The sequence below is a fragment of the Pantherophis guttatus genome, chromosome 18, assembly GCF_059756535.1.
Source record: "Pantherophis guttatus breed Tessera chromosome 18, ASM5975653v1, whole genome shotgun sequence".
Classification (NCBI taxonomy): domain Eukaryota; kingdom Metazoa; phylum Chordata; class Lepidosauria; order Squamata; family Colubridae; genus Pantherophis; species Pantherophis guttatus.
In genome coordinates, this window is record NC_142080.1 from 9,599,485 (window position 1) to 9,616,284 (window position 16,800).

General features: G+C 46.8%; 1 protein-coding gene across 4 annotated transcripts in view; it reads left to right on the forward strand.

The window, feature by feature from the left end:
- ITGA10 (integrin subunit alpha 10) overlaps positions 1–16,800 on the forward strand; it is a 79,848-nt gene that overhangs the window by 24,341 nt on the left and 38,707 nt on the right. For all 4 annotated transcript variants that reach the window (XM_060682563.2, XM_087881223.1, XM_087881224.1 and 1 more), the window contains 5 exons: positions 3,127–3,215; positions 7,205–7,319; positions 11,389–11,516; positions 12,789–12,937; positions 14,833–14,983. In XM_060682563.2, coding sequence (XP_060538546.2) covers positions 3,127–3,215; positions 7,205–7,319; positions 11,389–11,516; positions 12,789–12,937; positions 14,833–14,983 — 632 coding nt within the window. The remainder of the gene's footprint in view (positions 1–3,126; positions 3,216–7,204; positions 7,320–11,388; positions 11,517–12,788; positions 12,938–14,832; positions 14,984–16,800) is intronic.

Below are 16,800 nucleotides of genomic sequence, written 5' to 3' on the forward strand. Positions count from 1 at the left end.
TAGATGGAAACTAAACAAAGAGAGAAGCAACCTAGAACTAAGGAGAAATGTCCTAACAGTGAGAACAATTAACCAGTGGAACAACTTGCCACATTCAGAAGTTGTGGCTGCTCCAACACTGGAGGGTTTTTTTAAAGAAAAAACTGGACAGCCATCTTATACAATTTCAATCTGCTTGAGCGGAGGGGGGTTGGACTAGAAGACCTCCAAGTTCCCTTCCAACTGTGTTATTCTGTTACTCAGTGCCAATCTTTTCTATTTGGCAGAGCATTGAGTAGGCATCTCCTTTGGAATGCTCTCTAATGGTCTAAAAAAGGGAAGAGGCCATGCTGGAGGGTCTTGTGACCTTCTGGAGGGGCCTCACCAGTGGTGGGTTGCCCCCGGTTCGGACCGGTTCTATAGAACCGGTAGTAAAACCGGCGGGAGGGTGAGTGAAGCGAGCAATCGCGCACAATCGCGTTGTGAACTGGTAGTAAAGCTAAGTAGAACCCACCCCTGGGCCCCACAAACCACTGGGTGATTATTTTTCTGCCCACCTTTAGGGCGGAGATGTGAGCCCCTTCTGGGAAGCAAAACAAGGTGTGTATCAAAGTTGGAAGGGACCTTAGAGGTCATCTAGTCCAACCAGACATATGGTTGTCCAATCAGGGAATCCAAAAACATCCAGGGACAAGCCTTGGCAATCCATAGATTTAAACAGTACAATCGAAAGACGAACAGTGGTACCACTGTTCGTCTTTTAATTGTACTGTTTAAATTATTAAAGAGGACCAATTGTTTTAAATCTTTAGATTGTTAAATTATCCTTCCCAGAATTTCTTACCACTGGCCATCCTGGCTGGAAGCTAAACCATCATCTGCTTAGCAGCTATTATCCTTTTTTTTTTGTCCCTTCTCTGCCGTTTTTTCTTTCTTTTTTCTACTTTTCTTCACTCATATTTGCCCAAAAGACCCCAAAGAGCCAAATCATACTATAGAACAGTGATGGCTAACCTTTTTGCCATTGCATGCCAGGAAGGGGGGAGCAGGGGAGATTCGCGTGCATATATGTTCACACCCATAATTCTATGCACCCTGCCCCATGCATGCGACCCCCCTTCCCCCTGCTCCTAGCACATGATGGCCCGGTAGGCCTGTTTTTCTTTCTCACCTGGCTCCAGATCCTCTCTATGCATCTGGAGAGGGCAAAAACAGCCTTCCCCATCTTCTCGGAGGCCCGAAATGGCCCATTTCCCAACTTCTGGTTGGACAAGAAGTGACTTTTTTGCTGTCCCCAGCCTCCATGCGCACCGTAGCTGAGCTGGCGTGCCAGGCGACATGGCTCCACGTGCCACCTGTGACACGCGTGACGTAGGTTCACCATCACGGCCATAGAAAGTCTTCGATTTTACAACCAAATTTTAGCAGATGTCCAGATGATCCAGGCCTAAAAGGAGATGTCTGTGAATTGCAACAGAGGGGCAATTTCCTCCTAACTCCAAAAGGGAAGGAGAGAAGTTTGAACCCTTGGACTTAAAGGGGCCCTTGTGGCCCCACCAATGCCACCCCAAGCGTCCCCCAAAATATATTTATCTAATCAGTTAATAAGGGAGGTCTCCTCACTGCCTGAAGTCAGAGGTGTGCTGACAAAACTGAGGACATTTTCCCCAAACATGTTATCAGGGTTTGTTTGTTTTTTATGCCTTCGTGCAGCTTCTTCTTTAAAATGTGGTGCCCAGAAGTGGAGGTGGGGTTTGACCAAGGCAGAAAACCGTGGAATTATTTTCTTCCCAGGAATTGGAAATTAAACTAAAAATGTCTTTGCTTTTTTTAGCAGCTGCCTCATCCTATTGACTCATAGCTGTGATCAACAGTTGTCAGGTCCTTTGCACATAGACTGCAATCATCCCCCGCCCACCCACCCCATCCCCCTCTCCTTCCAGGGCTTTGTGCCTTGAAATCTCTTTCATTTTTTATTTTTTGCAACTACGGAATACAGAATAAGAGTTGGAAGGGACCTTGTAGGTCATCTAGTCCAACCCCCCGCCCAAGCAGGAGAGCCTACACCAGGGGTCTCCAGCTGGCTGGAGAATTCTGGGAGTTGAAGTCCACAAGTCTTAAAGCTGCCAAGTTTGAAGACCTCTGCCCTACACCATTTCTGACAGATGGCAGTCCGGTCTCTTCTTGAAAGCCTCCAGTGATGAAGCTCCCACAACCTCCGAAGGCAACTTCTGTTCCATCGGTTGATTGCTCTCACTGTCAGGAAATTTCTCCTTATTTCCAGTTTTAATCTTTCCTTGATCAGTTTCCAGAATAGAATAGAATAATAGAATAATAGAATAATAGAATAATAGAATAATAGAATAATAGAATAATAGAATAATAGAATAATAGAATAATAGAATAATAGAATAATAGAATAATGGAGGGGAGGGGAGCAGAGCAGAGCAGAGTGGAATAGGAATAGGAATAGGAATAACAGAGTTGGAAGGGACCTTAGAGGTCTTTTAGTCCAACCCCCTGCTAAAGCAGGAGACCCTATATACCATTTCAGACAGGCAGCTGTCCAGTCTCTTCTTAAAAACCTCCAGTGATGGAGCGCCTACAACTTCTGGTGGCAAGCTGTTCCACTGGCTAATTGTTCTCATTGTTAGAAAATTTCTCCTTAATTCCAGGTTGCTTCTCTCCTTGATTAGTTTCCATCCATTGTTTCTTGTCTGGCCTTCTGGTGCTTTGGAAAATAGATTGGCCCCCTTCCTCCTCTCTGGGGCAGCCCCTCAAATATTGGAAGATGCTCTCCTGTCTCCCCTGGTCCTTCTCTTCACTAGACTAGCCAGGCCCAGTTCCTGCAACCGTCCATCGTATGTTTTAGTCTCCAGTCCCCTCATCATCCTGGTTGCTCTTCTCTGCACTCTTTCTAGAGTCTCCGCATCTTTTTTATAGTGTAGTGAACAAAACTAAAAGGAATCAAATTCATGGAGTGAAGCAGTTAGGCTGAGGGGGCTAAAAACAGACAGGTTGAAGCACATCAGTAATTATATAGGATAAAGCATGATAGAGGTGCACATTTCGCAATTATCCAAAGATTGCATTTTCCATTTTTCTCCTTCCTTCCTCCTCCTCTCCCCACTTCTGAATCTCAACTAGGTGACATGAGCCTCCGAAATGTTTCCAGGCAAATAAAGAACATGCATTTTGGGATGACGCTGATAGCTAACAAAGACGACGGGTTTGTGGTAAGTATCTCTCGTGGTATGTTTTTCTTTCTTTTAAATAAAGCACATACCCAACCGCATATTTAAAAAAAAGAAAAGAAAGAACAAGAGCTATAAAAAGCTAACTCTGCTGCAGTCATTTCAGTTGCCAACCCATTAAATGGTGAGGCTTCACCAGCTTGCTGGAAGAAGCAGCCTACAGCAGAACAGGATGAGTTGGGGGCCAGTGGTGAAATCCAAATTTTTTTTTACTACCGGTTCTGTGGGCATGGCTTGGTGGGCGTGGCAGGGGAAGGATATTGCAAAATCCCCATTCCCTCCCCACTCCTGGGGAAAGGATACTGCAAAATCTCCATTCCCTCCCCACTCCTGGGGGAAGGATACTGCAAAATCTCCATTCCCACCCCGCTCTGGGGCCAGCCAGAGGTGGCATTTGCCGGTTCTCCGAACTGCTCAAAATGTCTGCTACCGGTTCTGCAGAACCTATCAGAACCTGCTGGATTTCACCCCTGAATTGGGCACATTTTCGATGTTTCCTTCATTTTACATCACAATTTAAATTTTGCAACAGCGGTATACTGGTTGTCTCAGCACCTTTTTAAATATACACGATGTTATACATCCTAATTACTACCATTTTTCTATTATTCATACAGTATAGTCCGTAGGGGGGGGGAAAAAGAAACTTGATATTATACAACATACTTATATCTATTGTTTCCATGGTTATAAACTAATTCTCTCTATATATATTTTTTGATTTACAATGATGTGCAGTCTAGTAATTGCAGGGATGTGGTGGCTCAGTGGCTAAGACGCTGAGCTTGTCGATCGAAAGGTCGGCAGTTCAGTGGTTCGAATCCCTAGTGCCGTGTAATGGGGTGAGCTCCCATGACTTGTCCCAGCTTCTGCCAACCTAGCAGTTCGAAAGCAGGTAAAAAATGCAAGTAGAAAAACAGGAACAGCATTTTCTGTGCGCCTTTGGCATTGAGTCATGCCAGCCACGTGACCACGGAGAGGTCTTCGGACAGCGCTGGCTCTTCGGCTTTGAAACGGAGATGAGCACTGCCCCCTAGAGTCGGGAACGACTAGCACATATGTGCGAAGGGAACCTTTACCTTTACAGTCTAGTAATAATATTGCTTGCTTGCTTGTATTCTTCTATATAGCTTTGTATCTGTATTTGTTTCTAGCTTATTGATCCTCTTTCATCATTAATTTTCTAACCATTGCATCTATTATCTAGCCAATTGTACCATAGGTACATAATACTCCTTTGTCTTTAATTTCCATCCTTAACCTGTCCATTTCGGTGCATTCTAATATTTTGTTTATTACCATTTCCTCTGTAGATACACTCCCATTTTCCCAATTTTGTGCATACGTATATTTGCCCCATATATTCTCACTGATTGATTACTCACATAGTAATCAATAAACTGAGTTTATCCAGCTAAACGATGTCTAAAAATCTAGACTGAAATAACAGAGTTGGAAGGGACTTTGGAGGTCTTCTAGTCCAACCCCCTGCTCAAGCAGGACATCCTCTACCATTCCAGACAAGTTGCTGTCCAGTCTCTTCTTAAAAACCTCCAATGTTGGAGCTTTCACAACTTCTAGTGGCAAGCTGTTTCACTGGTTAATTGTCCTCACTGTCAGGAAATTTCTCCTTAGTTCTAGGTTGCTTCTCTCCTTGATTAGTTTCCACCCATTGCTTCTTGTCCTGTCTTCAGGTGCTTTGGAGAATAGCTTGACTCCCTCTTCTTTGGGGCAGCCCCTGAGATATTGGAAGACTGCTATCATATCACCCCTAGTCCTAAATGCCAAAGCAAATAACAATGTGAATATCTCAAAGATACTCTTCAAAAGATAACTGGACTTTTTTTTCCCCCTTGAAGACATTTCACTTCTCATCCAAGAAGCTACTTCAGTTTTGACTGAATGGTGAAGAATGGAAGGATTTATATTCATTGCCGTTTTCTGGTTAGCACTCTGAAGGTCATATGAATGGTTGAAGGAACTGGGCCTGGCTAGTCTAGTGAAGAGAAGGACCAGGGGAGACAGGAGAGCATCTTCCAATATTTGAGGGGCTGCCCCAGAGAGGAGGAAGGGGGTCAAGTGATTTTCCAAAGCACCGAAGGTCAGAAAAGGAATAATGGATGGAAACTGACCAAGGAGAGATTCAACCTGGAAATAAGGAGAAACTTCCTAACAGTGAGGACAATTAACCAGTGGAACAGATTACCACCGGAAGTTGTGGGCACTCATCACTGGAGGATTTTAAGAAGAGATTGGATAGCCATTGGTCCGGAATGTAAGAGGATCTCCTGGTTGAGCAGGGGGTTGGACTAGAAGACCTCCAAGGTCCCTTCCAACTCTATTCTGATTGATGGATGGATTGATTGAATAAATAAATAATGAACAAATAAGCTGACTTTGTATAAATATACAAAAGTAGGAAGGCTATTGCTTAACGCATTGTAAGCCGCCCTGAGTCTCCAGAGAAGGGCAGCATATAAATCAAATAAATAAATAAAACAAGGAACAATGAACTGCTGAATTGGGCCCAGAGAAGGAGCAAACAGGATTCCTCTGTAAATGCAGCAGAATTCCAAAGCCTTTCCTCAGTTGCTTTTCTGGCCCTGCTCGCCTTTAATGGATTGCCCAGGAGTGTGAAAAGTTTCATTTCTCCAGTTTCATTTTGGTGGCATTCCAGAGTAGCTGGCTCAGATTTGGAAAACAGGATGTTGGCTCATCGGATCCATGGCTAGTGTTGGGGCAGCCCTGGCCAAGAGGCCTTTTGCTCCTTCATTCCTAAATGTTTTCCCCCCACAAGTCCTCCTCCTCCCCAACTTTTCTACGGATGATTTTAAGGCTGCGTTCACACAACAGACTGAATACAACTTAGAACTATGCCGACTTCAGTCTGACCTAAGCGTAGGACATAAAATTATCTGCCACAACGTCCTTCCTGTCAATGACTACTTCAGCTTCAACCACAACAACACATGAGCAAATAATAGATACAAAGCAGGGGTGAAATGCTCCCGGTTTGGACCGGATCGCCCGATCCGGTAGCGATGGAGGCGGGAGGTTCGGAGAACCGGTAGCAAAAATCCCTGCCCCCCCCCCCCACCATACCCAGCTGAGCCGCACAATCATCAGAGGCTTTTTTTTTTTACTTTTAAAAGCATTTTTTCTACAACCTCTTCTTTTTAAAAAGCCTCTGCTGATCAAGCAACTCATCTTGGATCGTCAGAGGCATTTAAAAGAAAAAAAGCCTCTGCTGATCAAGCAACTCATCTTGGATCGTCGAAGGCATTTAAAAGAAAAAAAGCCTCTGCTGATCAAGCAACTCATCTTGGATCGTCAGAGGCATTTAAAAGAAAAAAAGCCTCTGCTGATCAGGCAACTCATCTTGGATTGTCAGAGGCATTTAAAAGAAAAAAAGCCTCTGCTGATCAAGCAACTCATCTTGGATCGTCGAAGGCATTTAAAAGAAAAAAAGCCTCTGCTGATCAAGCAACTCATCTTGGATCGTCGAAGGCATTTAAAAGAAAAAAAGCCTCTGCTGATCAGGCAACTCAGCTGGGATCGTCAGAGGCATTTAAAAGAAAAAAAGCCTCTGCCGATCAGCCAACTCAGCTTGGACCATCAGAAGCATTTAAAAGAAAAAAAGCCTCTGCTGATCAGGCAACTCATCTTGGATCGTCAGAGGCATTTAAAAGAAAAAAACCCTGGAAAGTTTACATGTGCGTGCTGGAAACCCAAAGACCAGGTAGCAAGCGTGCGCATGTGCACCGGCCAGCTTGTTTTCGGGTTTCCGGCACTCCGGTGCGTGCAAAGACCAGCTTACAGGTGTGCATGTGCGTGCCGGAAACCAGACGAGCAGCTGGCGATGGTGCGTGTGCCCACAGAGAGGGCTCTGCATGCCACCTCTGGCACCCGTGCCACAGGTTCGCCATCACAGCACTACAGGTTCCCACGGAGATCTGCTTTCTTTCTGGCAGGCCTGCGCTCCCCTCTGGTCCCAGGAATGTGGCACATCCCTATATAGCATAGGGATGTGTACCAGCTTGGACAAGGACTTCCGGCTGATGGAAAACCTCGCCCCAACGGCTCAGAGTAAGTTTGGCTTTTGTTCCTTGGACTTCTAAACTATTTAACTTTGGAAGACCCCCCCTGGCTGATTCTACAGGGTCCTCCGTGGGGTGCTATAAAACAGTGGTGCTCCGTGAAATGTGTGGACACGTTCCTTTGTTGTTGTTAATTGCGAAGTCATGCCCGACCCATTGCGACCCCATGGACAACGTTCCTTCAGGCCTTCCTGTCCTCTACCATCCTCTGGAGTCCATTTAAGCTCACTCTGACTGCTTCCATGACTCCATCCAGCCACCTCCTTCTCTGCCGTCCCCTTCTTCTTTTGCCCTCCATCGTTCCCAGCATTGGGCTCTTCCTTCCAGGGAGTCCTTCCTTCTCATTAGGTGGCCAAAGGATTTGAGTTTCCTCTTCAGGATTCTGGCCTTCTAGAGAGCAGTCAGGGTTGATCTCCTCTAGGACTGACCGGTTGGATGGCCTTGCAGTCCAAGGGACTCACAGGAATCTTCTCCAGCACCAGAGTTCAAAAACCTCCATTCTTTGGCCTTCTCAGCCTTCCTTGTAGTCCAACTTTCCCAGCCATCCATTGCAACTGGGAAAACCATCGCCTTGACTATACGCACTTTTGTTGGCACATTCCTTGGGTGATTTTAAAGCCCAGCACAGATTTATGCTCGCTTTTTGGGTGGAGCAATTCAGGTTTTGCCCAAGTCTGAGCTTCCAATGGACTTTTAAAAACTTACAGGTAGTCCTCGACTTACGACCACAATTGAGCCCAACATTTCTTTTCAGTGCCGTTGTAACTTTGAACAGTCACTCAACGAACGGTTGTAAGTTGAGGGCTACCTGTAATATAGTTCTAAAATCGTAACAAATCTAATTGCGAAGTTCTAAATTCAAAAATTCATTGGTGTTGTGAGAAGCCCAACAGTGTCCAACAGCGGTGGGTTTCAAAAATTTTCGCTACCGGTTCAATGGGCGTGGCTAGGTGGGGGGGGATGTGACTGAGTGGGCGTGGCCAACTTGACATCACTCACGCCTACACCCATTCAGTCACATGACCCCCACCCACCTAGCCACACCCACAGGAAAAGGTAGGAAAATTTTGGGAATTTCCACCTATCTACCCCAGCCCTCCCTTTGCCAGTCGCTCATGTTTCCCCTCCTTTAGCGGCCCCGGTCCTAGCCCCACTTCCTCCCCCACCACCGCTGCTTACCTTCCGCAGTGGCTAGTTCAGAGTCCGGAAGGCAAGCTGACTAGAGTTTTCAGTGGCCCCCAGCCAGCTGACACTGCTGGAAAGTGGTTGGCAAAGAAGCTCCCGCATGCCGCTGAAAAAGCTGCCGCCGTTGCCGCCTTGTTCTTCGCGCATGTGCATCTCATTGGACTTGCAAGGATATGCATGCATAAGAACATGGTGGCGATCAACATGGCAAGCGGGGCAAGCGAGTGGCAACCAGGGGACCAGTTCGGGAGCGTGGCCAGCGGCCATCGCTACCGGTTCAGCGACCTTGGCCAAATTTCCGCCAATGGTTCGCGTGAACCGGTGCGAACCACTGAGGAATACCACCTCTGGTTTCCAAGTAGAAATGAAGCTTGATAACCTTTTGTCTTTCATCAAAGTGACTTTCAGCCAGCCAGGCTGGTGGTTAGGACCTCCCATCACTCACGGCTGACTCTAAGTGCAGTCAGCTCTGGCTTCCTCTGAGTCAGGCCCATCATTCGTTCCACAGGAGGGCTGACTAAGTGGTGAGAAACACATCCTGGGGTTTTAGAAAGCCTCACATGTCCATGACTCTCCTGGAAATGGCCAGTGGTGGACTACATATATCAGAATTGCTGGGATTGTTTCCAACAGGATTTGCTTCCTCTCCCAGCAATACCTCCTTGCTGTGGAGCAAACATGGAAGAGAGATCTAACCAATCCATTTTGCACCCACCAATTTCAAACAACACTGAGTGGTGCGGTGGCCTAGAGGTGGAGCTCTCGCCTCACAATCAGGAGGCTGTGACTTCGATCCTACTGTTCTGACGTAGGCTTCCTTAGAAATTAAACAGCACAAACTTAGTCCCGGCAAACCTCTTTAATTCATACGGCTGTAAAGTACTTTCATTTACAGTCCGCAAGGCTTGATAAACAGTTTTTCAGAGGAAGGTTGTCAACACCCACCTTATCTCATGTGGAAGGCTGCCAGAGAGCTAATTTCCAGACACAGGGCAAGGCCAAACTTGGCACAGAGTCACAAACAGAATTTTCAAATCTTGAATCGGCCAGATGAACTAATTGCTTCCTGCAAAAGCTCATGTCTTGTTCGCTCCTCTTTTATGTCTTATGGGAGGGGCCAAATCATCTCCAAGCCTTACTCCTGAGTCGACCCTGTTTCCTTAATCGTTCCTGTCTCCTGGCAGCTCTGCGCATGCGCACACTGGGAACAGGCTCCCACTGTTCTGCCTCACTGATGTCTGACTCCGGAGACTCGGGAGGCAGCGAAGAACTACCAGATGGCCTTGGCCCCCTCTCTGCTTCCAACTAGAGCCCTCGTCCAAGCCTTCCCCAGACTCCAGGACTGGCCCACATTCCTCCCCAACCTCCTCACTGTCTGAATCTGCTGCCAGCTCTGCTGGCCGTTGGCAGGCCACAACACTTAGGTAGAGGCAGATATTTCTCTCTCTGGGCACGATGAGTATAACTCCGCATTGGTGACAGGAAGGGCATCTGGCCAGTAAACACTCAGCTCCATTCAGTTGCCCAGACTCCACCCCGCAAGGGATTATTATGGGGTCATTAAAAGATGATGAATTTCAAACAGAACACTCTTCTTGCAACATCAGGGGCACACTGAAAGATCTACGCAAGGACAAATATAAGGACGACAATCCTTATCAGCCCCAACCAGCATTGTCTGGGGCTGAAGTGAGTCATAATCCCCCCACTTTCAAACAGCACCAGCAGAGGAGAAGGCTGGCATAAAGGCCATGTGGTATTCAACAAGCCTCCTTCGGGCACAGATATTCCAAATTGGTTGTCTGGATTTGAGATGGCAGCTTGCGTGTCGCACAAAAAACCCTCCTCAACGGTGGGATGTCCAACGGTGGCTTTGGACCAGTCCATCTCAAGAAGTTCAGAGAAACAAATAGCAGTAGGAGTATGTATGTATTTATTTATTTATTTATTGGTTCGATTTATATGCCGCCCTTCTCTGGAGACTCAGGGCGGCTTACAATGCTTTTAAGCAATAGCCTTCATACTTTTGTATATACCTGCTTAGTAGGGCTTTCGGGGCCCCCTAAGCGGTGTTCTTTTTTATACAAAGTCAGCTTATTGCTCCCACACCAGGCCCTCATTTTACCTACCTCAGAAGGATGGAAGGCTGAGCCAACCTTGAGCCTGGTGAGATTTGAACTCGCAGTAATTGCAGGCAGCTGGCAGCTAAGTGCTACTTTAACAGCACTTTAGTCTGCTGCGCCACCAAGGGTCTTATTGTATGGGCCATCTTCAGCTTCCCAAAGAAAGGCGAGATATAAATCTAATAAATATTAAATATTGATTTCCTAATTTGGGTGATGTGCTGGGGAAGAGAGGAGGGATAGCCAAATGTTGTTTAGGATTGAAAGCTTAGGGACTTTGTTGCCTATGCAGAGAGTCCTCGACTTACAAGCACAATTGAACCCAACATTTATGTTGTTAAGTGAGAAATTTGTTAAGCGACATTTTACGACTTTTCTCGCCACATTTGTTAAGCGAATCACTGCTGTTGTTAAATGAATAACATATGGTTGTTAAGTGAATCTGGCTTCCCCGTTGACTTTGCTTGTCCGAAGGTCACAAAAGGGGAATCCCATGACTCCAGGACACTGCGACTGTAATAAATGTGAGTCGGAGGCCAAGCATTCAAATGTACCGTAGATCACATGACCATGGGGATGCTTCGACGGTCATAAATATGAAAAACGGTGACATCACTTTTTTTCAGGGCCGTTGTAACTCCGAACGGTCACTAAACGAACTGTTATAAGTCGAGGACTACCTGTACTCTTGGGAATTCCTTCTTTGCCACGGCCTGACCTTTGCCCCTTTGTTCTCTGACTTTCGCGCAGGATGTTCAACCTACATGGACATCGTGATTGTCCTGGATGGCTCCAACAGCATTTACCCATGGTACGAAGTGCAGAATTTCCTGAGCAACATTCTCAGCAAATTTTTCATTGACCCAGAGCAGATCCAGGTGAGTTTTGCTTGCTATTTCAATCTCAATCTTTATTGATTGATTGATTAGCCCTTGGGCCATATCAAAGTCCAGATTTTGCTTTTTTCGTTGTTTGTTGTGGTTCTTTTAAGGTTTAAAATCAGGGGTGAAATCCTACCGGTTCGGACCGGTTCGGGCGAACCGCTAGTGATTATGGGCATCAGTTTGCCGAACCAGTAGTAATTACCCCTCCTTGGCCCCACCCATGCCCGGCCGGTCGTCGCTCACCTCTTCCAGCTGCTCAATATTCCACAGAATTCAATGTTAAATGCAGCATAGAGAATGCTAACTTTTCTCCCTCCATTCAGAACGGAGCTGCTGCAGCCTGTCCCTTTTAAGGAGGGAGGGGGACGTGGGGGGAGAGCAGCTGGAATGGAGCCGTTTTCGTGAAAGGCAGGAAAATGGGGAAGGGGATTTTCCTGCCTGTCATCCATTTCTCAATCTCAGCACAGACTGAGGGAAGGATGGTAGGCAGGAATAATCACCTCCCCATTTTCCTGTCATTTGCAATAAGGAGTGGCTGGGAGGGGAGGGGCCGGTGAGGAGCCCCTCGATGTGAGTGATGTCAAGTTGGCCATGCCCACTCAGTCACATGACCTCTCCCCAACAAACCACGCCCACAGAACCGGTAGGAGGAAATTTTAAAATTTCACCCCTGTTTAAAATCAGTGGGACATGAGCCCACATCGTTATCTCTGGAAAAGGGATGTTGGAGAAGGTAGCATAGACCAAGCTGCCTTTATGGGATCGAAGCCTCATGAACTCTCCCCCTCCCTCTTCCAAAGACTCAAGAGGGGTCCTTCTCAGTGGGGGAATTCAATTTTTTTTACTACTGGCTCTGTGGGCGTGGCTCGGTGGGCGTGGTGTGGCTTGGTGGGCGTAGCAGGAGAAGGATACTGCAAAATCCCCATTCCCTCCTCACTCCAGGGGAAGGATACTGTAAAATCTACATTTCCACCCCAATCCAGAGGAAGGATACTGTAAAATCTCCATTTCCACCCCACTCCAGGTGGAAGGATATTGCAAAATCCCCATTCCCACCCCACTCCAAGGGAAGGATATTGCAAAATCCCCATTCCCACCCCACTCCCAGGGGAAGGACACTACAAAATCCCCATTCCCACCCCACTCTGGGGCCAGCCAGAGGTGGTATTTACCGGTTCTCCGAACTACTCAAAATTTCCGCTACCAGTTCTACAGAACCTGTCAGAACCTGATTTCACCCCTGGCCTTGTCCTCTTGGCCTCACAGGTTGGAGTCTTGCAGTACAGTGAAGTTGCGGTTCATGAATGGACCCTGAAGGATTACAAGACCGCAGAGGAAGTCATTGAAGCTGCCCAAAATATCAGCCGGCAGGAAGGACTCGAAACTCGGACGGCTTCTGCCATCCACAAGGCCTGGTAGGTGGTGGGAGGCGAAAGGGAAGGCGGGAATGTCTATGGAGATTCTCTGTCATCCAGGTCATGGTTGTCCCAAAGGTGCTTTTTTTCAAGAGGCAACTGGACTTTCTGGTTTTTCTTTGAAGACGTTTCGCTTCTCCTCCAAGAAGCTTCTTGGATTTTGCCCAATATACAAGGCTTCCACAAGCAATTTTCCAATATAAAACTTAGTTCTTCCTTCCTTCATTAATGTTGACCATAGACCTTTTCATACTATATAGCCCCTCTGTGAGGAAGATGGGCAGTTAATAAGATAGATAGATAGATAGATAGATAGATAGATAGATAGATAGATAGATAGATAGATAGATAGATAGATAGATGGATGGATGGATGGATGGATGGATGGATGGATGGATGGATGGATGGATGGATGGATGGATGGATGGATGGATGGATGAATGGATAGATGGACGAATAACTTAGATACTGTGTTTTCCCAAAAATAAGACCCTGTCTTATATTTTTTTGAACCCCGAAATAAGTGCTTGGCCTTATTATCGGGGAGGTTTTATTTTGGGGCGCGTGGAGCAAGATGGGACTCCTCTTGCTGTCTTACCTGATTTCCAGCTCTGCGTTTAAATATTTTCGGGGAGGGCTTATTTTCGGGGGGAGGTTTATTTTAGCACATGCCATCAAAAGCCTGATTGGGCTTATTATCAGGAGATGTCTTATTTTTGGGGAAACAGGGTAGGTAGGTAGGTAGGTAGGTAGGTAGGTAGGTAGGTAGATAGATAGATAGATAGATAGATAGATAGATAGATAGATAGATAGAGCTATTTGTCGGACCATCTGCAACCAGCAACAGCTTCCCATCGCCCGGTGCGTTCTCAGGGTGCCGTCGGCTAGACAATGTCGGCTGGCGGCCCCCAGGAGTAAAGCTTTCTCTGTGGCCGTGCCCACCCTTTGGAACCAACTCCCCCTGGGGCTCCGGTTGGCCCCTGACCTTTGCACTTTCCACCACGAATTAAAAACATGGCTGTTTAAATCGCCTAGCCTGGACTGATGGGGTTTGAGTATTTTAATGAATTTTAATAGACGTTTAATGTTTTTATCTGGTTGATTTTAATTGTTGTGAGCTGTCCTGAGTCCTATGGACTCAGGCATACAAATCAAATCAAATCAAATAAATAAATAAAATAAAAATTTGAAACTGCATTATCAAATGTGCAGAAGTGCAATTTTTGAAAGATAAGTTTGTACAAAGATTCAAAATTGTGAAATTACATGCATGCATGAAGGTACTATATTTTTCGCACTATAAGAAGCACTTTCCCCCCACCCAAAAAAAGTGGGTGGAAATGTCTGTGTGTCATAGAGTGAATATTGCGGTGGGCGTTTGGTGCGGCGGCAGCCTGTCACTGCCGCTGCCGCTGGGGAACACTAGAACCTTCAGTGCCAAGCAGCTGATTGGCGGTTGGATCGGCCTCATGGAATACCACTGATCAGCTGTTCTAGGTGGCGGGTGTTGCTATTGCTGCCAAACGCCGCCGCTGTCTGCCACCGCTGCTGATCGCCGATTTTTGTTTTGTTTTGTTTTCCTCCTCTAAAGCTAATGTGCGTCTTATAGTTTCAAATATACCGTAGTTTCCACCTGAGATTTCCTCTCCTTTGCTACAAGAAGCTCATGCTTTGATTGATTAATGGGGAACAAATCAGTATAAGGCTTTCTCACACCAGCATAATTTCAATGCAACCAACATTGTCCAAATTTTACCAAGGCAACTCGTCACATTCGGTAAACCAGACCTGTGGCTTTATGAGATCTAAGCTCTAAACCAGGATCAGGGCATGGCTTTGTCAGGGAGAAGAACGTTTCCCCAAAGTTGTGGTTTCTTTCTGGCTTGTGCCCGCAGCACGGAGGCCTTCAGTCCGGAAAGAGGCGGCAGAGAAGGCGCTACCAAGCTGATGATCGTGCTCACCGATGGGGAGTCCCACGATGGGGAGGAACTTAAAGACGCTCTGGAAGAGTGTGAGGAACGGAACGTGACGCGTTATGCCATCGCGGTAAGTGTGTCAGCAGATGGAAGGACGAAACACAGGGGTGGGATTCAGCCGGTTCTGACTGATTCAGGCAAACCAGATGCTAACTTTACATCTGGTTCGCTGAACTGGTAATTGCAAGGACTGGGTGGCCCCACTCACCCCGCCCCATCCCTCCTTTGGATGCCAGGTAAGTGCAGCGCCCACACGAAGGCTCTGAGAGGAGGAAAAATGGGCCTCCTGGAAGTTCCAGAAGGCCAGAGACAGGCCTGTTTCCAGCCTCTGGAGGGCCTCCGGAGCCTTGGGGAGGCCATTTTCGCCCTCCCGGAGGCTCAAGAAAAGCTTCTGGAGCTTGGGGAGGGTGAAACACCCCCCCACACCATGGTGCAGGAGGCTGAGTAGGCCATGCCCACCATGGCCACACCCACCCAGCAACTGGGCAGAGAATCGGTTTCTAAAATTTTTGAATCCCACCCCTGGACGAACACACAGGCTGTGGGTGTCTCTCTGTACGTGAGCAAGGGGGAGAGAGTTCCAATATCGTTTTAAATTAAATTGTGTTTATTCTAGCCAGACGTTTGAGCGCCACTTTCTTTGGTTAACATAACTTCAACATCAGGTATCTTGGATCCGGAAGAATGCATCATGCAGAAAGTATCTGTGTTTAGTTAGCATTTTTTAAAAAAAATTAATAAAAGAAAAAGAAAAAGCATTGTCAGAAGAATAATTCGGGGTTCCAACTCGAGCCGGGGTTACCAAAGAATAAATAAAAATGAGATCTTGGAGTGATGGTAGTGGGTGTTGTGGTCCGCCAGCAGCCTGCGGAGCTGGCAGCGGAGTCAGACAGCGATGAGGCTGAGGAAGAACATGGGCCAGTCCTGGAGGCTGGGGAAGGCCCGGATGAGGGCTCTGCATCAGAGGCAGAGATGGGGCCAGGGCCATCGGGGAGTGAGGTGCGGACTCCAGAGCCCCCAGAGACTGATAGGAGTGAGGCAGAGAAACAGGAGGAGCCTGTTCCTAATGCACGCATGAGCAGAGCTGCCAGAAGGCAAGAGCAGCTCAAGCAAAGAGGACGACTCGGGAGTAGGGCCAAGAGATGATTGACCCCTCCCATAAGGCTTAAAACAGACCAGCAATGGCGTTTGGGCTTTGCCGGAAAACAGCGTTGGTAGCTTCGTTGTCTTCTTCGTCTACTTCTTGCATTTATTTTTGTATCTGTGACTTCTGAACGTTTGCCAAGAAAGGCCTTTGGCAGTTTGCCTAATTGGACCAAGGTTTGCGATAGGACTGAGGAATTTGTGTTGGGAGGAATTTGCTTTAATTTAGTTGAACGACGCTGGGAATGAAATAATTCTCAGCTGTTCGAATAAAGTTTGTTTTTTCACGGACTGATTTTCCTTCTACTTACTTGGGCCTGGGTCACAACAGTGGGTGTCCTTATTTATTTCGCAGTCTAACCTACCAACCTGGATTTCCTGGTGAACTTTTGAGGACTGAGCAGGCCCAATCCTTGTTAGCTTGTTTGACCAGGATTAGCTCTGTTCTGCCACTCAGCTGGGCACATAACTTAATAATCGTGCTTCCCTCTCAATCAATCAAGATGAATTGGTCATCCATCCCTTTGATTTGCTTATCTGTGAGGCATCCTTGACTGATCCTGAGACCATCTTGGTGCTTGGGGAAATACGCTGGTCGTATCCTTTGGGGGAAAAAATCATAGTAACTATGGCTTGTTTTTCTTGGGTGCTTCTGGCCCATGTGCCTGGCTTCTCTTGGGCAGCTTCAATCAATCAATCAATCAATCAATCAGAATACAGCTGGAAGGGACCTTTGAGGTCTTC